General features: G+C 39.2%; 3 protein-coding genes across 7 annotated transcripts in view; 2 read left to right on the top strand and 1 right to left on the bottom strand.

The window, feature by feature from the left end:
* Positions 1-15,533, top strand: part of LOC128890585 (homeobox protein orthopedia) — a 42,500-nt gene extending 26,967 nt beyond the window's left edge. The window contains exons 4-7 of one of the 2 annotated variants that reach the window (XM_054149235.1): positions 4,611-4,788; positions 5,840-6,019; positions 11,184-11,533; positions 11,600-15,533. In XM_054149235.1, coding sequence (XP_054005210.1) covers positions 4,611-4,788; positions 5,840-6,019; positions 11,184-11,512 — 687 coding nt within the window. In that variant the 3' untranslated portion in view covers positions 11,513-11,533; positions 11,600-15,533. Of the gene's footprint in view, positions 1-4,610; positions 4,789-5,839; positions 6,020-11,183 lie in introns of both variants that reach the window. The other variant, XM_054149234.1, reaches the window with a different exon arrangement.
* Positions 15,534-15,643: 110 nt separating this feature from the next.
* On the bottom strand, positions 15,644-21,005 carry LOC128890578 (peptidyl-alpha-hydroxyglycine alpha-amidating lyase 1-like). 2 transcript variants are annotated; one of them, XM_054149217.1, is made up of 6 exons: positions 20,707-21,005; positions 20,389-20,584; positions 19,677-20,306; positions 19,194-19,604; positions 19,015-19,119; positions 15,644-17,450 (listed from the first exon to the last, which is right to left on the bottom strand). In XM_054149217.1, the coding sequence occupies exons 1-6, from the start codon at positions 20,800-20,802 to the stop codon at positions 17,242-17,244; spliced, it is 1,647 nt and encodes a 548-aa protein (XP_054005192.1). In that variant the 5' UTR covers positions 20,803-21,005; the 3' UTR covers positions 15,644-17,241. The 2 variants fall into 2 exon arrangements, with proteins under 2 accessions (XP_054005192.1, XP_054005191.1); XM_054149216.1 differs by having other exon boundaries at positions 18,910-19,119; positions 20,707-21,004.
* On the top strand, positions 20,971-22,306 carry LOC128890590 (uncharacterized). Of its 3 annotated transcripts, none has more exons than XM_054149243.1 (3): positions 20,971-21,149; positions 21,896-21,945; positions 22,152-22,306. In XM_054149243.1, the coding sequence occupies exons 1-3, from the start codon at positions 20,971-20,973 to the stop codon at positions 22,190-22,192; spliced, it is 270 nt and encodes an 89-aa protein (XP_054005218.1). In that variant the 3' UTR covers positions 22,193-22,306. The 3 variants fall into 3 exon arrangements, with proteins under 3 accessions (XP_054005218.1, XP_054005217.1, XP_054005216.1); XM_054149242.1 differs by having other exon boundaries at positions 22,135-22,306; XM_054149241.1 differs by having other exon boundaries at positions 22,132-22,306.
* Positions 22,307-26,263: the final 3,957 nt, after the last annotated feature.

Here is a 26,263-nt window from a genome sequence, read left to right as displayed (position 1 = left end):
GCCGTGATTCCAGGTGCTTCCTGGGAACAGCTGCCCGAGCAGCGCACGCGCCTCCGCAGGCGTGCAGTGATTGATCAATTTTTAAAAAGCAATGTTCCTAATTGACTGGCCGACCCGTCTCGAACTGAGGTATTATATCCACGAAAGGCATAGAGCCACCTTAGTCATCGAAAGGTGTGTTCTATGGCGTTCGATCCAGCCGGTTGGCTCTGAGACCCTTTGCCTTTCGAATACCCTTCAATCCGTTTGTTAACAGTTCATCGTCGAGACGGTAATAGTCTCGATAAACGTTTCCTTCAACCCTTTCTCCCCGGATGATTCTAAATGGCTAACTTCAAGCCTCGTAGCATAATTGGATAGTGCTTAGATTTGTTAAAACATCAAAACAACAGTTCAATTTTAAATGTAGAAAATGAATGAAGTAAGGAATCATTCTGTTTGAAGTGCAAAGAGTTGATCGAAGGTAACATTGTGACTGCTTCTAAAATAATTTTGTTAGCTAAGATCTGGGTATACTCCAATCTAGAAAAATCAACTTGATATTTCCTTATATCAATAATATATTTTAATTCAAATTGTAATACCACTAAAAATATGTTCTAAGCGTCCTCTAACTAGGACACTGATACTGGGTTAATGCATTTCTCACGCGTGGCACTATTCTGTCTTGCATTGTCATGTCAAGTTAGAGCCATTCGATAATCACGTCTATAACGATATCGAGCGTGACCATCAATTTGCCGTCTTTTGATGACAATAGTGATTTTTAAGGTATACGTTTAATGACCGGTAATTCGTCGAGCACGCCAGGCATGCAATTAGCGCTGGAACATTTCGAACGAATCATCTTTGTCCGCATGTCATCATAGGGGACGATAGTTCCATTTCCGTCATAGCGCGAGCTGTATCGTCATATTTGTAATTAACTTTAAATTAACACAATTTCATAGGTATCTACGATCATCGACGGTCGTCGTTGTGTAGGTGCTATACACGGACGTAGAACGATTCGACGATCGTTAATAACGAAACCGCGATACTATTTTATCGGCTTGAATAAAACACGAGCAAAGATCGCTGATATTTCCATCAGAATAGCGATCATCTTTGTGGATTTACGCTTGAAAATTCGAATTGGCGCTAACCGTCGAATTATTAAATAATAATGGCCACAGGAATTAATTTGTATCGTGTTGTAATAAAGATGTAAAGCTTTTGAATCACTCAGGACAATCTTGATACGTTTATTGTGACGTTTATTTATTCCAGTTTTAACTGTAGCCGGTCCTATATTTTCGGAAGTATTTGAATCAACCGGTTCAATAGATCGTTAGGAAGAGGTTTGGTTATTTTTGTTTAATTTGCAAAAGCCACGAAAATAACCGTCTAGACCAGAACACTGCCGCAAGAGGTCTGTCGAATATTTGTCTAGAGATAAACAAAAATCGATGTCCCTAGATTCTCTTAAAGATTCAAGTCTTGAAAGCTGTATTCTATAAATATAGAGGCAAAATTGGAAAAATTGGCAATCACGAGACTTTGAAACGATCTCTCTATAAATTCTTTATTATTTTCTTGAAGCAACATTTTCCAACAAATGACGCAATATCTCAGAAATCAATACCGTTAAACTCGGAAACTCAAATCTATCTAAAATCAACAAAGCACCTACTAAAACTTAGTTTTACATTTCAAAGCCTTAACGAATCTTTCTTTCTCGCGATGCTTCAATTATTCCGATTTCTAGCCTTTTCAATTAATATTCGTTCAAACTACAGCTATTTATCAACGATGCTGTCTTGGTTTCTAGTGGAATCGAATAAATCTCCGCAACGAAACGATTCCACGTTCGCATCTCCCCGAGTCAGCAAGCGCGACACGTGGAATATGCAAAATCTGTCCTCCCCCAGTTCGATCCCTTTCGTCTTTGCGAATGTTTCTTGCGGCGTTCGTGGGTGTGGTTGCGTCGATTTCACGGTACAACTACGGCAGAGCTACGGCTAAAAGCCCGTGGATAATTTGCTGTTACACGCAGCGTGAGCATCGACGATGCAAGCCAGAAGAGGGAAAAAGCACCAAGGGACTGTCGAGGCATATATCGCGCATTATCACGTGCACGCCCCTCCCTCTCTGATGCAGCTCGCATACACCTACGGCAGAACTTCCGTTAATTAACGCAGGTGAATGCTAATGACTTCTGTTACGAAATAACTGAACGCAAAACGCGAGCTTTCGTCGACTGTGATACCATGAGCCGCGCGACGGATCGACGATTCCTTCGCTCATCCTCGTTCTCATTGGTTTTCATCAGTTGAAACACTTTTAATGGATGAAATATCTGAATGAAACGCAGAATAAGAAGTGCAGCGAGTTGAGTAAAATTCAAGGAAGAAATAGTTTAATTATTACAAGTAATAGGTAGTATACAGGGTGTCTCAAAAGTCGGGAAGGAGTCGGAAATGGGGGGTAACTGAGACGATTCTGAACAACAATTTCCTTTGCAAAAATGTCGGATGGGGCTTCGTTAAGGAGATATTAAGCGAAAATCCCGACCAATCAGAGCGCGCGTAGACCGTTGGAGCGGCCGCGGTAGCGAAGGCTACGCGCTGGCGGCCGCGCTTGTACGCGAACAAGTGACTCGACGTGCATCGAAGAACATTGACGCTGCCGCCTAGCGCGTAGCCTTCGCTACCGCGGCCACTCCAACGGTCTACGCGCGCTCTGATTGGTCGAGGTTTTCTCTTAATATCTCCTTAACGAAGCCCCATCCGACATTTTTGCAAAGGAAATTGTTGTTCAGAATCGTCTCAGCTACCCCCCATTTCCGGCTCCTCTCCGACTTTTGGGACACCCTGTATAGAAGAGAAGAAGAAGAGAGTTGACTCGATGGTCAAAACGTGGAAGAACAGAATAAATTCGGTATTATCGTGTACATAGACGAAATTACTTTTTCGAATGTTATAATTGGTTAGCTCAATGTATTAAAAATGATCTATTACATAAATTGGATCTCACTGCACCAACTCTAATGCCATTCTCTCGCCATGAGTGGCCATCCTTGAGAGGCTCAAACGAAACAGATGTTCCTAAGCTTCTCCAAACGACACTAGACACCCCAAAAATGAGAACGACAATCATCTACTGAATTACGAATTATCATGCTTTTCTACAAGTGACTTTCCAGAACGATTTACTAAAGACTACATTACTCATTCATACTTGATTTAATTACTAAATTACTTTAAGATTGGACTCCTTCAGGAGCCACAATCGTACTTCATTAAACGTGACAAATATAATTTACCCTAGACACCCCAATTTAATAAGATTATATCACCTCGAAATCAAATCGATTCGATCTCTCCATTTTTTCTTCTAGCACATCTCTGAAGTTCCATTCGGTGTTGGGCTCTTGTGGATCATAGAATAACGCGGTTTACGATTCATTTCGAAGTCGATTCTCCTCCTCGTCGGGCGAACGACCCCCGAAGCGACGGCAGACGACTCCATCATGGCTAACGGCAGCCAGTTTTCCATTCTCTCGAAACTTAGTAGCTCATAATAAACCGCCTTCGCCGTAGAAATCCGACTCGACGATCGCTTTCCGGCAATACCTGGAGTACACCGGAGCCTGTAAATCCCATATATCCAATTAGATTCGTATAATCCCTGCATGTTAGCAGAGGGTGTCTCCACCCCCGTCGGCTGGCACGTTGGTCTCGTTCCCTCTTGGCCGGAAGGCAGCTCGCGGTCGGTGTTGCTCTCGCGTGGTACGCGCTCGTCGGAGGCGCAAGCGCCGCATCGTGCTCTAATGCTAAAGTACTAATTTATGGGCACATATGAGATGGCTATAGCGCGCTTTACCGCGCCAGGAAAGGGACTGTAGCCTGGTAGCCGGCAGGGCGGCGGGTAATGGTGGGGGGGATGTAGGACGAGGGTATATATCGGAGAACACAGGGGTGGGCTTTGCATGCGATATCAATAAATCAAGTCCCCGGGACCCGGGCAGCTTAGGGGGCCACTACGTGGCCAGAATCAACAGCTCATAACGTCGGCTAATAGCTACTCGCCGTGGGGTCGAAGATATTGTCGTAACGCCCAGGGACATCTTAACGTCTTCCGAATTTGCTATCACGCGATCCTGAAAAAAATCGCCTCCGATGAGAACACCGACAGTCTGCTGGATTTTATTTGTTCGATAGTGTGCGGTGGTTGGAGCGGAATGATTAAATTGAATACGTAGAACAAGTGTTACCTTTTATCATTATTTAACAAATATAAGGGGTTGGTCATCGTCTTTCAGATTTAATCGCTATCGTGTGTGCTTTCATTTAGAATACAAAAATAACTCGTAGTTATAGAGTCGTTTCGCTGCGAATCTGACATTTCTTGCTAACGTTTATCATAATTTAACAAATAAATAAAGGATTGATCTAATCTTTCAGATTTAATCGAAATCGTGTGTGCTTTCATCTAGACCAAAAAAAGAAATCATGGTTACAGATTCGTTTCACTGCGAATCTGACAATTCTTGCGAACGTTTGCCAGTTTCTCGAGATTCTGCCCCACGGTCCCACGAAATCGAAACTGAGCGATCGAACCTTTTGCAGGTGTGGTTTCAAAATCGTCGAGCGAAGTGGAAGAAACGGAAGAAGTCCACGCCAGTGTTCCGTACACCTGGTACGTTGCTGCCTTCTCACGGTCTGCCTCCGTTCGGCCCGATGAGCTCTGACTTCTGCGGCGCTGGGATGTTCCATGGACCAGCTGAACGATGGGGAATGGGAACAGGTCAGGCAGTCAACGATTCCAAACCATTTGCATATGTCAATGAGCCGAATTCCCTGAAAAAAGGAATCCTGTCCGCCGTCAGGAAACCCGCGACCAGGCTTTGTCGGGTTTCATTGTGGCCTGGAAGACGTTAAGGTCGCGATAGAAAGTGTATCCTATTAATTAAACTTCGTAAAACATCGGAGGAACGAAACGGAGGATTTGCTCGATTTTTACATTAATTATATTCAATTTCTCGCGTCATTTCGAGCACACGTAATCTTATTACAAGAGCGATTACGGTAGCAGGATGTCTTGAATACGTAGACCAGGCTTCGATATCGGGATACCTCTAATTTAATTTCGTGCGTCCACTGACCGAGGGACAGCTTCAATTATCCACGCGTATTATCAGCTCCGCGATACGTTTTCTTTTTACCCCTGTCGTGGTCACTTGATCGACGAACCCCTGGTCGGGGTTGGGGGTTGACAAGCAAATCGATGAAATTATAGAAATCTGAAGTGTTGTAGAAATTAAGTACACAGAGATAAGGGTGTAATCATACCTTTAATGATACGCTGATTTTTATATAGAAATCGTAAGAAATATTGTCGAGACTTAGATGTAATATATTTTAATTTCAATGACATTCTATTTTGATCCCTGATTGATAGTTTAATACGATGTCTAAGAAAGGTATTAGGTTGTCCCAAAACTTTCTTTCGTGAGTTGCATTCAATTATTTTTTATGGCAGTGTTTATATAAATAGACAATCTAATTTCTTAGACATTTATGCTGTAACAGTAATGGAGCGAAATGAATTGTACACAATTTTGTAATGTAATATAAAACATCAAATATTGTGTATGTATTAATTATTAATAAAACGAAAGAAACTTTTGGGACAACCTAATAATATCTTCGTTTGCCGAGTACAACTTGAATTTGCGCGGACACTCTAATCTGTATTAATAAGTAGCTCATTGGATCGGTCTCATCGTTATCCTTGGTCGTCCTTTTGGGATGAGGCAACCGAGCCGCTTGTTTAATTGAAACCGCTTGTTTTACAGGTTTCGGGCAATTGGGGCAGGGAGGCATGGAAATGGGTGGTTTCGGACAAAGTTTAGGGCAACTTGGCCAGCAAAGCACGAAGTGCCTCGGCCCGAGCTTGGGTCTTGGTAATTCTGGCCTCCCGATCAGCAGTCCGTCGCAGACCGTCTATCAAGCCAGTTACGGACTAAATTCCCTTGGTAAGTTAATCCTGCGCGTGGACCTCGACCTGCAAACGAGTTCAAACGGGCGTACTCTGCTCCAGAAATGGGCGAAAGATCGAGCTAAAAAATATTTACAGCAAATTTATCTGCTTTAGATTAGTTGTATTTTTCAATTAAAGTTTTGTCCACCTCTGGTTTGTTTCTATCGAGCGTGACACATTTTTTACGAGAACTTCTTCGGGATTCTCAACCCCTACAAAGTACCGAAGTAAATGTCACAGAGATCCCGAGCTGCAAAGGAAGAAATCGATGATGTTTATGCAGTTTGAAAGTACGACTGCTTTGTAACAGAGTGATTTCACGGAGGTGTCGTTAAGAGCCACGTTCCTAGGATAATAAAGTTTTATGTGTTAGCCTTTAAAGCGCGATTTGGACGGGCGTCGTATCGGCTGCAAAACGGATCTTTAGGAGAGGAATATTTTCTATCTAGAAAGAGGCGAATATTAACTTGGCGTACAAACGCAGACGCTTATGGGCGGTTCGATAATCGTCTTGCCAAACTTTTCGACCGTGGCCCCTCTAAAAAAAAAAAGGAAAGACGAACGTGCAAACAGTATCGAGGAACCCGGTACCTCTTTGACGAAGTCGTTAAACGTTACGGTGCATTATCGCTCGAAGGGGTTATGCGCCTGCATGTAAGGAATTTGAGACAGAAACATAAACTCCGTCCTCTCGTCTGTTTACGCAGGCAAACTTCGAGCCTGGTCTCGCACCTAGGTGCGAGATCTTTCGCTGTATGTTTACCATAACATCCCGATGCAACCTGTCTTGGTTGAGTTACGCTTCACCTTATCCAGGGACCTTGTACCTTCATAGGTGCCCGAGGATGAGACGTGTGTGAAATTCTTTGTCTCACGAAATTTCTGGTCGTCGAGCTACACCACCGAAACCTTTTGAAGGAACACTGCTGAAAAACTAAAACAAGATAAATGGAGAAAACACATTCGCATGGACAGTTAGGTTTATTAACCCTGGGACGATGTCTGAGGTCGCTCTTAGGGAGATCATTTGAAACCAAAAGAGTTAATTGCCTTTACTGTAATTGTTATAGTAAAGCGAATATTAATATTTCTACTCGCTAATTTTAAAGTTCAAGTTTCACGATCGTATACAAGTACAGGGAAACGTCCAATTCCTTCCATTGAAATCTGTTTTGACGTTCGTCTAAAAATTCGTCGAACTTCGTTAGAGACACGTCGCTGCTTTTAAGGTCTCGAAGGAAGAGCCAATCTCAAGGAGAGGATAACGAGAATGTCGATAAGTCGGTTAAAGAAATTTTTCTGACTATTTTTCTGATTCATCTTTCTCACTTAAAACCATCTCTATATCCGTTTCGACGCTTCATATTTAAAAACATCGTGTCGTATGCTGCGCTAGCGAAATTCATATTGACACGTTTAAATGAATTAAATTTCGGAGTATACATATATACCGGCCGCCATCGTTTCCCGAGGTCAACAACTCCTAAGATGAGTTTTTGCGATATCAATTTTCGGGGGACGAGCGAATCGAATTCCGTTCGCCTGCGAATTTCGTCGGAAGTGCTTATTTATAATGGAGTTTCTTGAGCGTCCGACGGATAATTGGAAAGCCATATCTGTAACGGACCGTGGTGGATCGCAAATAGATGTCGACAGGTCGCCGCGAGGGGGGTAAAAAAAAAGGTTCGAAACGGGATGCGATTATTTTGCTGGAAAAATATCAAGTGTGCGCGACGCGATGCCACGGAGGAGACTTTGTTTCTATTGATTTTTACGTGCGGGGACGATCGGTTCGACAGGCGATTGGAAACTGCGAAGACTTTGTACGCGAAACTTGCTTCAACTCGAATGGAATAAAGTATGGCTGAAAAGTACAATTGTGCCATAAATCTATTTCTTTTCCGCGGATGAAGCAGAGTTCTAGAACTGCATTGTGATTAATTTTGGCCGATGTTCGTTATATGGAATGTATAGGTCAATTTAGAGGTTGCATTGATATCGTCAATTCTATATTTAATTATGTATTGTAATTTCAATTGGGTATTTGTACTTATTTTATTTCTATTTTAAACTCTGGTTTAGGTCTGGGTTAGACTCCGAACGGTCCATACTTCGATCTCGGATCGAAAGCCAAGGTCTGGGTTAGGTTTAATTATTCATAACGTTCCATCTATCAATTAAACTTACAAAAAAAGATTCCATCGGACTTCGACCTCGAATCGAATCGAACGTTGTCCAACTCGCGCGAAAGGCGAGGGGGTATCCGAGCCGTGGTGGCGAAACTGGCTTTAGTTGTAGCACAGTTTCACAATGTGCCCGCCGACGTGAGCGTGGCTGAAACGCGAACACGTACCTGTGTACACACGTAACACGTACAAGGTGTCAATTATCACGTATTATCGCCGCGGGGCAGGTAGCGTCAACCGAGAGGAAAAAAAAGTCGCCGTTCCGCAGCCGCGATTTACCCATCCGCGATGGTTCGTGTGGACTCGGTTTAAGATGGTCTCACCGATACCACGATGCCTAACCGCGCTCGGTTATCCGCTTTTACTCGTTGGTAATGCCTAGGGCAAACACCTTTTAGAGAAACGTCTTATTTATCGGTTCTCGATGATGATTAGCATCGAACGGTAGCGCGAACGTGGCACCGACGGTCTTCGAGCGGATTACGAGGCTTCATTTTGTTTATCCCCGTCCACCAAAGAGGCCTCTATGAGGTGTGAATTAACAGTGTCCGAAAATGCCCGATTTTCGAGTCGAGCACGCGAATCTACTGGACGATTTTGAAATCGGGATTCGAGATACGCGGAGAAGCTTGTTTCGCGAACTAGGTTTACTTATTAAATCATCCTTTGGCTCGCGAGACGATAGGGTAGACGGATTGGTAACTCGAGGACCTTGGATGAGCAGGAAGCGTCTTATAGGATGATACTCTGGTCTGAATTGGTTTAATTTGGGAAGTGATTGCTTTATTCGCGCGTAATCGTTATTATTTTTACTAATTAGGTCGGCTCACGCTCGACTTACGTAATGTGTTCATGAATTTTTCCTCGTCACGCGGTTCAAAAAACCGAGTAGCCAATGACGTCAAAGTTATGAAGGATTCAAAAAGTTTCCCGTGAGAATTTATTAAAACCACCGGGATCTCCGGAAAATAGAAGTATTTTCTGAAATAATACTTGAATTATTAAAAGAAAGGGGAAAGAACTATCGGAATCACTGAAGAAAATTAAAAGAATGAGAAATAATATGTTTAAATGATCGAGAATATAGAATCGCTAGAATTAAATGAAAAGAATGCTATCGTGCAATAAATGTGGGGTAACAATAGAAACGTGCGAATTATTAATACCTTGTAGTCTGGGCAACGTCGCGTATATCGTGCCACGTTGTGATTAAAATTATTGGGAATAAAGCTTGCAATATTAAATTCATGGATGTTTCAATATGTACTCCTAACGAGCCACTTATTATTGTCGTTTTCGATCCGCAATTGAATGGTCATCCTCGAATTGAATAAATTTAGATGATCTTCAATAATTAGATAAATATATCCCAACTGTATAACGATGAATCGCGTGTGGAATAAAGTTGATTATTGCTTGCAGAATTAGAAAGTGTAGCGTGGTGTAAAAGTAAGACGTGTAAAAGCAAATTGCAAGTCTCTTTTTGATAATTAATATAATATATACCATTGATGGAGACTGTGTAAAAAATTGAAGAAATGTAGAAGCAGTGACAGAGCTTTCTAGAAAAATTTTAATCGTCGTAAAATGACGCTCGCCGGTGCCATTAGTTATACCATTCTTGTCTTAGAGGTCGCTAAAAGGGGCGGCACCATAGTCCTCCGCAAACTCGTGCTCCTCTCCGCGATACCGCCATAAAAAGATCCCTTTTCCCCGTTGTCTCTCGACGAGGCCACCAACGTGGCGCAGGAAGAGGCGGAAACGACTTTACGACACCCGGTAGCACACCCCACGCACTTTGTGAGCCTACCGTATTAATATCTCCAGCGAAGAAAGGGAAACGTTCCATCGCTGCACCTGCGGTATCGCACCTGTAAATTACGCTACCTGGCTAAGGGTTCTCGTGCCTGACTATTCGACGAGCCGCTAAGAACAATGTTGCATCGACCGTAACCTCTGCGAATTAAATCGTCCGCAAATAAACCCGTACCTTCGTCCGCCAGGAGTTGTGATTTTTCTCTATCCTTTGATAGATGCGTTTATAAAAAAATATATTTAGGAAAAGGATATATAGGTAGTCGAGGTTTTTGAACTGCATTCAATTTTCACGAGCTAAGCTATGTTTAGGTGGTCGGTCGAGAGGGTTGGGCTCCCAGGGGATTCTGGTGACTGTCGGAGATGCAATGTTTAGGAACATAACGGAGAGAGTCATTAGTATGGAAGACTGTGGCGCGTATGTATAGCTCGACAACTTAGAAATGATCCTATGGGAGAACGCTGGTCCAGCCTTTACCCTTAGTCCCCGTGGATTCAGTTTCACCTTCGGTTCCTTCATGATGGCATTTTCACGCCACTTCTGCTCGTATTCCAACTTTTTGAGAAAGTAATGCCTCGCGTTTTGCTCGGTTTTATAACGCAATATGGTAAACGTATATCAACAGATTGTTGACCGGTCACGAGTAAACTCGTGTTTGCACTTGCATTATCTATTTCAATTTATGAAACCCAGGGCGATATAGAATTTTGCAAAAGCTATTTAAGTTTATATCACTCAGTAATACAGTAGTAAAAAAATTACGAATTAATAGCCTGTGATATGAAATCGATTCTGCGTAAAATTGTCGGTTAACAATGTGTTAATTATCTACAACTATAAGGAATTATGATTTCCTTTGCTTGTAATTTCCTCAGGACGCAGGATCAACGACACTTCTTCTCTTGTTACAGTAACAAAACTGCCCTAGATACCCGAGTTAAAAAGAACACAAACCATATAAACTTTCTAGCTCTCGTAAACTCTTCCTTAAGCCTTCCCCATCTTTATTTAATTTCTACCCATGAGTATCTATATTCTATTCATTCTTCTGAATGAATTCCGAAATAAATCTGAGCAATCTGAGAAACAACCTCTGAGCATACAGGTTTTCCTCGCCAATGAAAAGGTTTGAAGGGCACGTATTTTCTGACTTGCAGGGGGTGTGCATGTGACAGCGTCCCGGGGCTCCTCTCCGGGTGGATCCAGCGTGGGTCAGGGAGGCGGGCTGGGCTCGGCCTTGAACTGCGGCCAGGGCTCGCCAGGGACGACTTCCGGCAGCGGGGGCGGCGGCGGCGGCGGCGGCGGTGTTTCCTGCGTGGCAGCAGATGTGAACGCGAACGAGACGTCGGATTGGAGAGGCGCCCACAGCATCGCGGCGCTCAGGCGTCGCGCCTCGGACACGTCGCAGCAGTACAGTCCACAACCGCCGCCGCCAGCTGGACAGCCGCAATACGCCGACAACATGCAGTATAATTCCGTTTACTGAGGTGCTTCGGATTTACGCCAGGTATCGACTCTACGATAAGTTCTGTCGAGGAAACAGTTCAAACAGAGTTGCCCTCTTTGTGGACAGCGCGTTCCGAGCGGTCAATGTGCAGGGTAGCGGGTCGAAGTAACGCGTGGCGGGACGGAAGACGTTGTTCGTATGACGAGGATTTCTCCTCTGCCAGGGGTAGTCGCTCGAGGAGCTTTCACGTTCGCGACACCAGGTGTAGGCATTCGTTTTCAGCGATTTCAACTATCGACAGCGTCGTGATACGGTCTTCTTACCGCCGAGGTGTTTCCATCGAGGTGCTGAAGTCAGGCGTGGTCCGAGAGTAAGAAAGAAGGCTTCGGGGTACCATGTTCGAGGAAAAGATAAGGGGTCGAAGCAATCGAACGACGGAGACGCGAGAACCCGTGGTCTCTGTCGAGATGACATCAGAACATAGGACTCACAGCAACAACGAATTTTTGTCGATTTCTGTAATCATAATGGGAAGGCACGTTCTCTTGGCGCTGGACTGATTCGTGACTCGTCTTAAGTGGTTCTCCGCTACGATTAAAGAGATAACGTTTTATCGATGGGGTTAGTGGACTGGAAGTACGTTTCTTCCTTCGACAACAAGTGCGATGGCGAAGTCCAAGTAACAAGATCGCTACTATAAAGTTTTCGATTGAAAACACGTTGAAGTAAGGAAGCTTCCGTATTACGAACGAAACAGTTGCTTCGTTACGAGAACATACAACGTGTAACGACATCTTTGAGAGGATCCGTGTCACATCAAAGCTGTGCAACGCTGAGAAGACGCGATGGTTGCTTGATATGCGCATATTATCAGCGCACGAAAAGAATGCTACTCTGCTTCTGGAGTTGCCGAATCCTATTCAGCGCTTTCCAAGGGACGGAATCTATGGCATTCTTCTCGCGCGTCGACAGTAAATATACCAACTCTATCACCGATATTCGTCGGACGATTTGCTATGGTCCCCGTATTCGTAATATTTCAATTAAGGATTGAAAACGAAAATTTTAATTACTGCTTGGTGTAAATAAATTATTCCGAGGTGAAGTCGTTCCCAGGAGTTGTAACGTTGCAACTACTTTATTCTGGTCCTCCTTGCAAGCAGTAAAACAGCACTTAACAACGAGTAAAGAGGAATGTACAGAAAAGTGTAGATACTTTTGTTCATTCCCTAAAGAGGACCAGAATAAAATGGGTGAAACTGTAAGATGCTTGGACTGACTTTACCATATAATAACAAAGATTCCAAAATTTGTACCAGCACGATTGCTTCACCGATAATGCGAAACGATTAATTTAATTTAATTCCCCTACTTGTACACCCGATCGAAAAAAACTTGTTCGTGACACCAAAGACGCAATTGAACGCACGTTCCGATTTCTAATTGCTATATTGCGATTGATGAACCGAATTCCACCGATGAATAATTGAGAACGTACCCTTCGTTGTATTGTACGCGCGAGAAAGAAGTGCCATGGCTCGTTGCATGGGCTTATGACACTTTTCTCGCGCACGCATGCTAGCATGAACGAGTTCTTTTCGCGCGGAACATCGCCCTTATTTCGTCCACAGTCTGGTGTATTAATCGTACATAATACGCATGTATAATTACCTGTTAACGTTTTGTATTATATATAATTTTCCTCTGTAACGACAGACGACAGCTGCGAGCTTTATTTAACCGAAGTCTAAACGAACGATTCGAGCGCACGCTTAGCGTTTAGATGACGAATCTACACGTCGCGGCACGGTGTAACGAAAAGTATACGACAAGTTAATATAGTATTATGTATGGCATTGTAAATATAGGAAAAAATTGGCGTGACAAATATTATAGATTACGGATCGATACTATTAAGTTTTGCATACGACGAGGCGGTCGCGCGCTGTTGCTCGGCTAATCGGTGACGTTGCGTACGCGATTCGTAATCACTCGCTTCTGGAAAAAGAAACCTCGATTCAGTTTCGTTCGTGGCTCTTTTATGTGTATAAAACGAAAGGAAAGCGCGTTTTCGCGACCTTTCCCGCGATATTTGTTTCGAATCTTGTTGATTTTTGTTCAAGCGAATTGACCACTGTTCAACGATTGCATTGGGCTTTAATAAGCGTGGACAACAAGTCGTATAAGTTATATAGCGAACAGAAGCTAGTCTTTCTTAGTTTGGCTTCGTACTTCAGGCGCGGATTGGATAGGACGACGAAATCGAGCGAACCCTGAAGACAGCCAAGGTGCGTACTAGGACAAAATTTTGAAAAAAATCGACTGTTAAATGTTCGTTTGTTTCTTCTGAAATATTTTACTTTACGATTAATTTTCATTCGACAAGTAACGATAGGTGAGACTAACCGTTTTTAAAAATTCTGCTCTCGTTAAATTTGAATTCCATCCAGGGGTATTCACCGCAGTTCTCCAGTCTACGTACCGTCGCGTCTTGCATGAAAGGAACAGTACTTTGTGTAATTAAAAGGCAAGTTAGCAGCTCCGTATATTACATTCGTAAATAACCTCCTCTAGAACACTATAAATATAGAGATTGTTCTGTTGTTGTACACCGAGGCGTAAGTTTTGTAAATAGAGTATACGTCTAATATTAATAATAATTTAATATTGTAAGCGAACATCCTCCCCCCCCCCTAATTACGGTCGAACGCGAGTATACTTGGACATTGTGATATTTTTGCCCCACACTCTGTTCCCGTGTTCTTTTCTCCTCCCTTAAACAGCGACGGAGCACGATATTGCAAGAAAACTCAAGTGGCGGTACCAGATAACGGTTCGCGATGGTACACGACGATGATCGATTATTCTAGTTACGAATTTACGGTAGCATTAGGTAAAAGTTAGTGATAAAATATGAAATTAACGATATGCAGTTGTCAGTGTATTACTACGAAACGTATACGATTTTTAATGTACAAAAAAAAAATAATAATATAGCCGCGAGGTGACGATGTGTTTACCCGGAATATTTCATCCCGCTGATGCGATTTGTGTTCGGGATGAAACATGATTTGTACTCGAACTGACTCTGACTCCACGTTCCCTCTTGGTTTGCCCTTCGTTCTTGGTGCGTCCAAAACCATCGCAGGAAACATCATTAACCCCTAACCAACACCAAAAGTCAGTCACGTTACAACTGATCAACCGTTCACAATTATATACAATTTCAACCGTCTTACACAGTCTATAGTATCGAATAAACCAGTTCATACAACCATTCGCGATTTTAAACGACGCGTGACACAATTTCAATGCGATTCTGTGACATTACATTGTGGCAGAATAATATACTAACGAATTTAATATATTATCCACGAGCGTCGATCGACCCTACATTCGATCAACAACTCAACGCTCAACAGTTCTTTCTCCCCTTTCTGTCGTTCACCAACCCCCCGATACATATTTTCTACGCTACTGACTTGCACATTTTTATACATATTTAAATAAGCTACTGTAAACACGACGACACAGGCGTCCCTCGAAATTGCGTCATCGCTTCCCGTCGAGATGCGCGAAAGATAATAATTATTTATTTATCGTATAAAAATCATTTTACGGATCGATTCTCTCGCGAAGGTGTCGCGCTTGCTAACGATCGAATTGAATCACGAGACAGCCCCAGAGATGGGCAAGATTTTATTCGAATAACAGATACGGCGTAGACATTTATTTGGAACGCTTGCTCTTGATCGTTCAACGTAAATAAAACATAATTTCGTTGTATAACGTGAACAACAATTTCTGTGGAACGAATATTGGATTAAAAGTTACGCTATCGTTTATTCGTTTCCTGAAATTTTGTATTCAGACAGGAATTTCGCCCATCTCTGATCAGCTCCCATTCGCATAACTCTAATTGCGATCGAACGAAAAGCAGACTTGATAGAATGTATCACGAAAGAATGGACTGACTTTATCGCATCTTTACCACGGATCATTATCGTCGATGACCTTAATTAGTGATAAATAGAAAAATTTTAATTTTTATCGTTGTATAGTTGTGTATAGAGGACAACTAAGTGTGTAAAATAAATCATTATCAAAAAGTCACAAGCCCTCATAGATTCACCAAAACGCGAGAATGCATGAAATGCTTCGTTTGAATGGTTACGGTAGTACAAACACGCATTTTTATTTGAAAATATACATTTCCATGTTCACGGGTACATATACCATGTTTATGGCAATACACATAATAAATATCAGCAGAGTATTTCGAACGCAAACGAATTAAGTACTGTAACTTATGGACTAACGTCGTTTGAATGTGAAATCGAAACGCAAGGATCTATGGAAGAGCGAACGTGAGTAGAAACGGATATGTACAACGAATACGTAAATGCATTCGAACTTACAAAAATTCAACATCAGGTACTATTAAAATACTGTTTCCATCGAACACACGCGTAGGAATGTTTATCTTTAAAGCTTGAAGTAAAGAGCATCGAGTGTATAACGATAAGAGTATGATTATATTCGAGACGAAATATAGATTTTGTAGTTGTTTTCCTTGTATCATTAAAGGGATATGTCAATGATTTACAATACATAATTACATTATATAATTTGTAAACAGATATTGACAGATAGTATATATAGCACAAGTTTGGTCACTTTCCAAGTATCATTTGCAAGGCCATTGTTATCAGGTAAGTTATAATATTCTGAAACAACTATCCTTAGAGTTAACTCTTTTAAATTTTAAACATATACTAGGTATATCGATATTATCATCTTACTCAACGTTTTCAAATAACAAGATATTTTCTGTCTTTTTTTATTTGTTTCATGTATCGGTTAGTAGTTTATATTGATCATCAATGGAGAATAAATAATTTTATAAACTAAATTACTAAAATAAGAAATAATTGTATAAAGGGTTAAAAGATATTAATATTTTCTAAAAAACAGTTTAACTTCTAGTTCTGTAATTGACTGTGGAACTTAACATCGATTTTCAAAATAATGTTTCTAATCTTGGGACATACGAATTGAAACATTTCTTTTTTCTGAAAATATTGAAAAGCGCACACATATGTTGTAAATTCAATATTCGATTGATCGAATAATCGCAGACGCGTATCGATCACAATTGTTATCTTTAAATATACACATATGTCGTATATTGTAATCGAGTATATCTCGTTTCTCAACAACAGGGAAAACATTTTAATACTTCTCCGGTTTTAGGAATCATTTAAAACATACATTAGTAGTATCTTATGCAAAATTGAATTAATTAATACGTTCACTGCGACACGGGACAAAATTAAGTTGATAACTAACAGAAATAGATGTTATTCATATTTAATCAAAACGTAACATTGATGTAAGTTGAAATTTTATTCGTTACGTATGCTCGCGATACTTCGAATATTCAATCAATTAAGATATAAAAAGATATGAATCGTCGAATATGCAAAATCGAGGAAAAAGGCGACCGCAGTAAACGTATTAAATTTGCGCGTACTTAGTTAAACGAGTGGTGGTTAAGTATTCTGATGTCAGAAGGCAACAGTCGTGAAAAGTTGGTCGACGTACCTCGCAATTTGAAACAGCAGTTGTGAAGTCAAGCATGAAGGCATCCCTGATTTAAATTCGCAAGCAAAAGGCGTCAAATTGAACGGGGAAACGGATATTTTGTAAGAATTTGAAGTATGACTTCTTAATTTGTACGCTTGATAATCGAGAATGGAGAATTCCTATTAAACGATCCTCGAAAGACTATTCTCTGGATGCTCGTCTTCCGAGGTTTCTGGTTCCGTATTCAATTTGCTAAAGTCGCGCGGATTTGGTCGTTTCTCCATTATTTTGAAGCTTTTGCCTCTTCTGCCTTCTAAAAGACTGGACAGTCTAAAGTTCTCTCGCCTCTCTGCTTCCCACCGCATTCTTTTTCGCATTAATAATAAACAGCCTGTTTGTAAAAATAATTTGGCATTAGACAATCTTTTCAAGAGATATCGAATTTCAAACAGTGATAGGCAAAATGACTTCTCAGAAGAGTATTCGAATGACGAATACCTCACTAATTAGAATTCTACATGTAACTGAATGCTTAAAATTATATACCTCTCTAAATACATTACTAATTTATGGATTTTAGTCTATAATATTTAAAATTTAATTCTTTACCAAAATACAAGATAGTGTATTCGTTAGTATAAAAGAATGCATTGCAAAAACAGCATATGTAGCATGAAATGTAGCTGCTATACAACTGTAAGCGTCGTGCACTACAATACTATGCAATACTTACGTTAACTTGCTGACAGATAAATAGGATAATATGCAGGGCAATAACCAAAAACACAGTTGAAATGAAAACACGTATATTTTTGTTTACAAGGTATGGACATGTAAAATAAATAAATGAACCATTATCATACAAGAGGTAGAACAAAAGAAATGCAATGTTTCAAGCTAAGTACACACGAAAAATACTGTAAAAATTCTTAAGAAGAATTCGAGTTTCATAACGAAGCACATAAGTTCTGAATGCAGTATCAAGATCAATAATAAGAATATAAATAAAATATATTTTACACTTGTGCGATCACAGAAAATTGTAAATAATATTTACACAATAAGTACATAAATTATTAAATATTCTACTATTTAAATGGACATCAAGCGAAGTAGATGGAATGTTGATTAATGTGGTATTTAAGTTTATAGTCATATTTTACGAGCAAGTTATCTAATTAACTCACATGATAGAATATAAAAACTTGAACCATCCTTCTATGTAAAATAGGAAGATTAAATATTAATTTCAGTATTCAGTGATTGGAATAAAAATAATGGTTAAAATAGCACTCAACCGTTTAACCACATCTGATACATATTTATATACAATCCTCTTGTACTGGCCCCATTCTAAAAATATTTTTCGTAAAGACTTCGTTAAAATTAATTACTTGCTTCAAAAATAAACACAGTTATATAAATATTTTATTTATATGTACATTCAGATCTCACTCATTAAATGATAGAACAGCATTAAGGTGCATCAAACACGTGCAAAGCCAGTACAAAAGCTTGTCAAATTTTTTGCAGCATAAAGATCAATAATTTTTAAAGAAATTATATAAAAAAAATAGCTGGTTTCTAAATTTTGAACTCTATAAATCTCACTGGTTCTTCCATCCTTTAGTAGACATTTAGGAAATCACGCTCGGTTAAATAGCATGTGATAGATTCGTAAGATTAGTAACTACATTTGACAAAGTCACTACCAAACGCTGGATTTTTACTAAACTATTCGACATGCGTGCACAGCTATTATTCAACAATCAAAAATTAGTCAAACGAATACTCTTATTCGACTAGTTTTGCGAATTCGACAGCAGATTCATCATACTGAAACAATCTACCTCTTTTTTGACATCTTGCTACAATTGCAGCAATTGTTACACACAAGGCAATAAAAGTGACTGCTGCTGTAACAAGGTAAAAGACTAATGTTGCTGTTGTAGTACCTCCAGTGGAAGGATTGTTAGAGTTACTGTCCGTTAAAGATGCAGGTTCACGATGAGCATTCGTGTTCATTGCTACATTTCCAGTTTGCATGGAAGCATTTGTATCTGCAAAACAAAAATACAAATATTTAAACACGAATATTTAATCAATAATTTAATTAAAAAATGAACAATTTTACCTTGCAAAAATCTGTACACAGTGTGATTATCTAATTCCACTACATATATTTCTGATCCATTTTTCGTCACGGCTATATCGTGTGGCCTGTCCATATAATGTTCAGGCCCAAACTGAGATAATATATTTCCTGAATTTATATCAAGAATGAATCCTCGTATATGGATATTATAATTTGCATCAGGTCCATTAATTAAATATAGCTTTTCTTTAGCATATGCTACACTGTAGATCTTTGTGCCAATTGCAGGATGCTTATATTCTTTCTGAAATGTTCCATCCTTTGCAGAGAAAGATAAAACTCTACCATTTTCTCTATCAGCGACAAAAATTAAGTTATATTCACTAGCCAGAGCTAAAGCATGTGGTACTAAGAATGCATTTACCGGAGGAGTTTGTACATACATGTTTGCTACAATCAGAAATGTATTCATAGTATTGTAAAGTAATTTGTGTTATTAACAACTTATCATTACAAGCTTACCTTCTCCTCCCCAATGTCGGCCCCATTGGAGAATCCTTTCTCCTTTCGCATTAAACTTAATGATTCTAGAGTTGCAATATCCATCGCTGACAAAAAAGTCACCATTATTCTGTACAGCCACTGCTGTTGGTTTGCAAAATCGCCTATCACTATTGCCAGGTTCAAAAGCTTTTCCAAGAACAAGTGTTGGTTTAGGAGTATAACTTTGTACCAAACGCTTAATATTGTGATTATCAAAATGGATTGATTCCTGATTATACTCTCTTTTCTTCAATTTTGCCTTGTTTCTCATTATTGCTATGTCTTCAGCATCAAATTTAAATACCTGATGTAAGGCAACATCGGTAATCCAATAATTTCCATACGAGTCAATTGTTAAACCGTGTGGCAGGTAGAACATGTTTGCACCCCATTCAAATAGTTTCTTACCCGACTTATTCAAAAGAATAATAGTATTTTCTCTAATTGGGCCATTGCTTTGATTGAATCTGTTATTCATATCAAATGTACTAAGGCCCCAGATTCGTGATCCTCTGTGAAATATTCCAATGTCGCCATTTGGATCTATAGACACTGCAGATATCTGACAGAACTTCAAATTGTTAGCCCAATGAGAATCCCATTCTATATCTGTACATCAAACACATGTATATCAATCAGGATAAGCTGTATGTAATCCATACTATTTACAAAATCTAGAACTTATACTCACTTTTATCAAGCACATCCAAAGAATGTACCTCAAAATCTGTTGCAGTTTTTGATATACGCTCATTGTCGTACGATGCAGGCATCGAATCCCATTGTGACACTACTTGTAAATCCGCTTTATCTTTCTCGTCGTTTTCAACATCTTCAGAGTACTCATTGAATCCAAATTTCTTATCAGGCAAATGCAATGGTCTATGCTGTAATAATGATTACATTATTTATTCCAATGTTCCCACAGATTTCTTCTCCAAGTTGCGCACACATAAATCACTCTTATATTTATTTATTTCAAAGCTATTAATATAAGGTTTTTATTTACCTGAAGGTTCAGATAAGTTTGGTAGTCAGCATTAGCAAGACTTAAAATAAATAAAACTGAAATGCAACAGGCAATGTCATGTTTTAAGTTCATCATTCTTAGATGTTACAGGCATTAGACTCTTGGACTTTCACTTTATTTCATTCAGATGGTCTTTAATTACAGGCTTAAGTCACAGTTCATAATGTAATCTAAAGAAGTGAGCGACAGATTACAAATATATGGTTCATCTTAGACTGATAACGCTGAGCAAACGCCACGCGTATGGTCACTCATTCACTGACGTATGCAACAGGGAACGAGGGAACCACAGGGAACGTGAATGGCCATCTGACGGCTATACGACGGAATACGTTCACTAAACTCGATTATACGTCTACAGGGAAGATTCAGGCGATTTATAGCAGCTGTTTTTTTATTAGCGCACAGGTTGATAAAAATAGGTAAACCGACGGTATTTGAGATTTAAAAGAAACACTATCATAGTTTACACAACGCACTCGAGAAACTGAAACGATTCACTTTTCCGCAACATATTTCAAAACTTTTACTTTATGCTAGGAGTATTGATTATCTCCTGTAAAGATTAGTTATGTTGTATGTACTTCCTTTGCGAGATACGTCAATTCAACATGCTATGAAAAATGATAAAGTTCTTTACTACTTCAGAATCTAAGGCTTCGTTTTTTATTATGCATAAGAAATTGTAACGTCAACTATAAAAGTAGATATGAAAATGTGTTTGTGGTAGTTTATCTCCACAGCTAGTACTGATGTCATCATGCTACGTATGGACAATTTTTATTCCAATAAATTGTATTTAGCTAATACAATGATTATATAACTATTGCATGAATACTGTGCCCCAAAGACAGGCATCCATCTTATTCGTGCATGAGAAGATTAATCTTCAACCAATAGGACAGATGTTTATCTTTAGAAGCAAACTCTACGCGTACGAATAGTATAAAACAGTTTTTATAGATTTATAATATTTCTCTCGCCATTCAAATGATGCTGAAAGAGATAAGAAACTTGCGAGAATAAATTCTTTGTAACGCTTTCTTAATTCGGGAAACAATCTCGTCATGACGATGATATTTATGATTTTCTAGACTTAAATGACCTTTAAGTATTAAATAATGTTCGAAACGATTCGAAATTTTATCATTTTCATTGATCTTTTCAGGTCACACAGTCAGCTGTCCGTCTTTACCGACAAGGAAACTGGATCTCGCGGTAAGTGGATGGTAATTCGATGGTAATATTTGAGTAATAATAATCATCATGTAATACTCGAACACTCGGGTAATTGAATAGTAATATTCGAGTACCCCACAATTATATTACTCGAATAATAATATTCGAATATCCCACAATTATATTACTCGAATAATAATATTTTAGTTCAATATTTTAATTCAGCAGGTTTTAAATGTGTGCAGAATATTCAAACAGTTCCAGTGTTACTTGGAAGTCGAAATGAAATCAAGTTCTAATTATAAATCGGTAATGTATGAGTTGCTGGGTAGGTACTTGAGCTTCCTGCCACCATAAGGCACCACTAGTTTCATTTCCACCCTCTTGAAATCTATCGTAATTTTCAGCTGTTGTTCTTAAATAAAAACTATTTGTACGTTCTTCGAATAATATTCTTTTTATAAAGATTAATCAATGTACTGCTTGTATATAATCCTCCCCCCCCCTCCTCCCATTACAATAGCGAGTAATCTCATGATTGTATTCGCGCCATCATCATACAATGTTACTAAATTCTGAGTTTTGTCGGTTTAAAATGTTTAAAATATTTGTTGGTCCATTATCACGGTTGCTGATCAATTTCTGTCCCAGTTTCGTTCCACTGGTATTCATGATTCATTACCGGTATTCAGTGCTTCATGAATGGAGTTTTAATGATTCCGTAATCTCGAAACGAATCGTTTGGTGGGCTTACACTTGAGGTAAATCTCTTTTCGGGAGGAATTTTCGAGACGATAAAAAGTGAAGTGGCCAGTGGCACAAGGTACTTCGAATTGTTACTCATGTGTGAAGTATGCTTCTCAGCATTAGCAGTGTTCCCAGTAAAATCTTTCTATCGAGTCGTTATTCTCTAATCGCTCGTGTCAACCTTATGGTTTATTTATCTGCGCGACACGAGTACGTGTTTGTGTATTTTATTTCGACTGAACTTGAAAAGCCAAAGCGAGGTTTCGTCGTTCCTTTTATCTTTAATCGTAAAATAGCGAACCGTATGAATTAATGTTTAGTTTATCCTATTGCATATATTACATATATTCCATATGGATAACATTCGACACGGTAAATCGAACATTAATTCAAACGATAAGCTATTTTATAATTAAAAATAAAATTCTTATTTAATATACAAAATATATTACACCTAAATGGAACCACATATCAACTCGTACCTCGTACCAATTCTAGAGTGGTATATACAGTGAGTGTAGAATGTATTCGTACACCGATTAATTTCCCAAAAAAATTTTGTGTGAAATTGTAGTTTCTTAACTTCATTTTTTATAATCAATGATATTTTACATATTCTCGGAAGTCTCTAAGATAAATATAGTCCAAACAATATTTACTAGTTAATATAATTTGTGAAATTAACAAAAAAATGCGAAAAGTGGGTAAAAGTATAGAAGCAATAAGTATTTGTACGATTCTTATGACGAACCATTTACAGCAGAGTTTGTAACGTAAACATATTAGTTTATTGCTCCGTGCGAATTAGAAAACATCAAATTTCCAGGAAAGTACTTTTAAACAGTTGTGCGAATACTTATTGCTTCAATATTTCTATCGATTAATTGTTTTTTTCTTGTTAATTTCGCAACTTAATAAATAGCTATTTTTTTTTGTAATCTATCTATTCTAGACATTTCCTAGAACATGTAGAATGTCATTGTTTATAAAAAATAAGTTAATAAATTACAATTTTACACAGTTCTTTTGGAAATTGATCGGTGTACGAATACTTTCTACACCCACCGTAATTAACTCTACATTTATTAACGACTCAAATTTGTGTTTGGAGTTCTCAAATGCCCTGTGTAATAATAAAAATAAAAGCTGCTCAATTCCCAGCTCCATCTCATTAACAACAATCCCTAACGAGTTAACACGGCCAATTCGTGCAATCCACAAGACTTCCGTCGTCCTACAATTTTCAGGAAACGAGGTGCCGCGGTTTCCCAACGAACGAGATTCGTTCTTTTCCATTACGATCGCGAAGCACTTTTGCTTCCCTCTACCCTTCATTTCCTACATAGTTACTCCACAATGTACGCGAAAGCGTTAAATCATTTCGCTGTTCTATTTCGTCGCAATCGGAGCTCACGAACGCCCAGAGTACTTTCGCACGAACATTTTAATGAATTCGGCTTCTCTGCGCGCGGAACCGTTCACTCCTCTGCCCGTCCCTTTCCCCACCCCTTGTACGCTTATTTTTGCATTTCGAAAAAAAAGAAAGAGAAAGAACCCAGCCCTGAGAGTGGTGGGAAAAAAACATCGACAGCTCTTTCAGTCCCGCGGCTATAAAGTTAAAAAGCACGAAACCGAAACTCGATAGACGCGCACAGGTATCTGTGCGAACATCCGTCACAGATACGCGTCGAACGACCGACGAGATTAAAGAATCTAGTTGTATCCCGGATTCGTTCCTTTTTACACGCGTTCCTACAGCGTTCTTTTTCAGGCTTTGACTCTGGAGGAGAAAAAAGTTCCACGAAACGATCATAGTAATGTAGACTTGTGTATATTGTAAGTGATGTTTGATGTGTTTTTTGAGAATGAGCTGATTGATTTCTGTGTAATATGCAGGGAGAAGTAGAAAAAATTCATGAAAGATGATTGTTCAGATCGAATTTTTTTGATTTGGAAATTATTTTTGTTCGTAGCAACTTTGTTTATTAATTCTATTTTACTCGTCATTTAACATGCTCAATAATTCAGGTTCAGAGGATCCATTTCTTAAATAAGTTGGTGTTTCTTTATAATCAATAAATCTGTTTTCAATACGTTCTGTTAGAATTATAGTTAACAGGTGAAATGTACGCAACCTTAACCATAGATTTTCAAAGAATCGTGAATATTCGTTCCGCGCGAAAATCGCGTCCATGAAAAATTATCGACAGCGTTTCACTTCATTTCGCAACACTCGAAATTCTCGCGAGCACCAGTTCGTTTCGCTTCGCGCCAGCCGAGATTTACGCCTCCTGTTAGCAACTCATCGTTGTTCTCGATCGGAGAGCTCGAAATCGCTCCGAATAAAAATATCGACTGCACTTGTGCTCGGTGCGAAACTGAAGTCGAATTTATAATAGGTGAAATCTGGGAAAAAGCTATTCGACCTACTTCGTAAACGGAGAAAAAAAAACAACGAATATTGTTAATTTATTAACGAACAAATATTAACGTATTTATTGAACGCTGAATTCTGGATGAGAATGTAAATGTGAACGAACGGTTACGAGCATCGTTATTCCGCAGAATGGGGTTAAATAAGTTTACAGATTAAATCGCCATTGTATCGGATTGACTGGCAACCGGTAAAATGGTGAAACATGGTGCAAATTCAAATATGGTAAACGTGGAAAAAAAATCGTTCGAGCTTTGGGAACTCGGACTCAGACTCGGACTCGGAATATTTCGATGAATTAATTTCTGTTATTAGATCAGGTATTTATAATTCAAGGTGGAAGTACCTTTTATGACGAACATCCCACATTTAAACACTTAATTGAAGAATGTCAAGGAGTGCGACACGATCGAGTAGAGTTCAAACTTTTAAATAATATGCAGACAATCCTCAACAATAGAAACGAACTTCTCAAACTAGTAGATATATTAACGAAATTTAAAATAATAAATAAATTGTAATTGAATTGTAGATATTGACGTGGTCCCTGTAGTTGTTGTGACCTTAAGTAAAGTAATTAAAAAAAAAAGTGAAAGTAGTTTTACAATACCGTTCGAAAAAATCACTAAAAAAATTTAATTCGAAGCATTAAGATAAAATTTAAAAGAGAGATGGAATTTACATTTAGTATGACATTTGGATAATTCTTATTATTTGCACCTCTTCAAAGAAATCCCTCCAACATTTTCCATTCACCTACCCTGCTGGCAAGCCTCCTCAATTTTCAAGATTAACCCGGAAATACGAGATGCACTCCCGTTGAAAAAATCTCTATCAAACGCAATGCCTTTACAAAAGGTGACGGAGAAGTACGCAGAGGAGAAGATGTAGGGTTCCACGAAGGGGTTGTCAACTCCTTCCACGGACTGTCTCGAAGAGGGTTCGTCGGACATTAAGTACGAATTCGTACCAAACAACACTCTAGTTTTCGGTTTCGTTTATTTTCAGCGCGGAATTGTGCTTGGCTAACAATACAGAAATCACTGTCGTCTGCAGCGTAAGATGAGAACGACGCCCGGAGGGGCTTGTCGATTAGAACAAAATCGAACACGCAACCCTTCCAATCGCGCGAAAGGATAAGTACTATTGTTAAGCTTCGACACGGTACTTCCACGA

The sequence above is a fragment of the Hylaeus anthracinus genome, unplaced genomic scaffold, assembly GCF_026225885.1.
Source record: "Hylaeus anthracinus isolate JK02 unplaced genomic scaffold, UHH_iyHylAnth1.0_haploid 12001, whole genome shotgun sequence".
Taxonomy (NCBI): domain Eukaryota; kingdom Metazoa; phylum Arthropoda; class Insecta; order Hymenoptera; family Colletidae; genus Hylaeus; species Hylaeus anthracinus.
The sequence above is the reverse complement of the archived record's forward strand: the minus strand, read 5'-3'. Positions and strand labels throughout refer to the sequence as shown.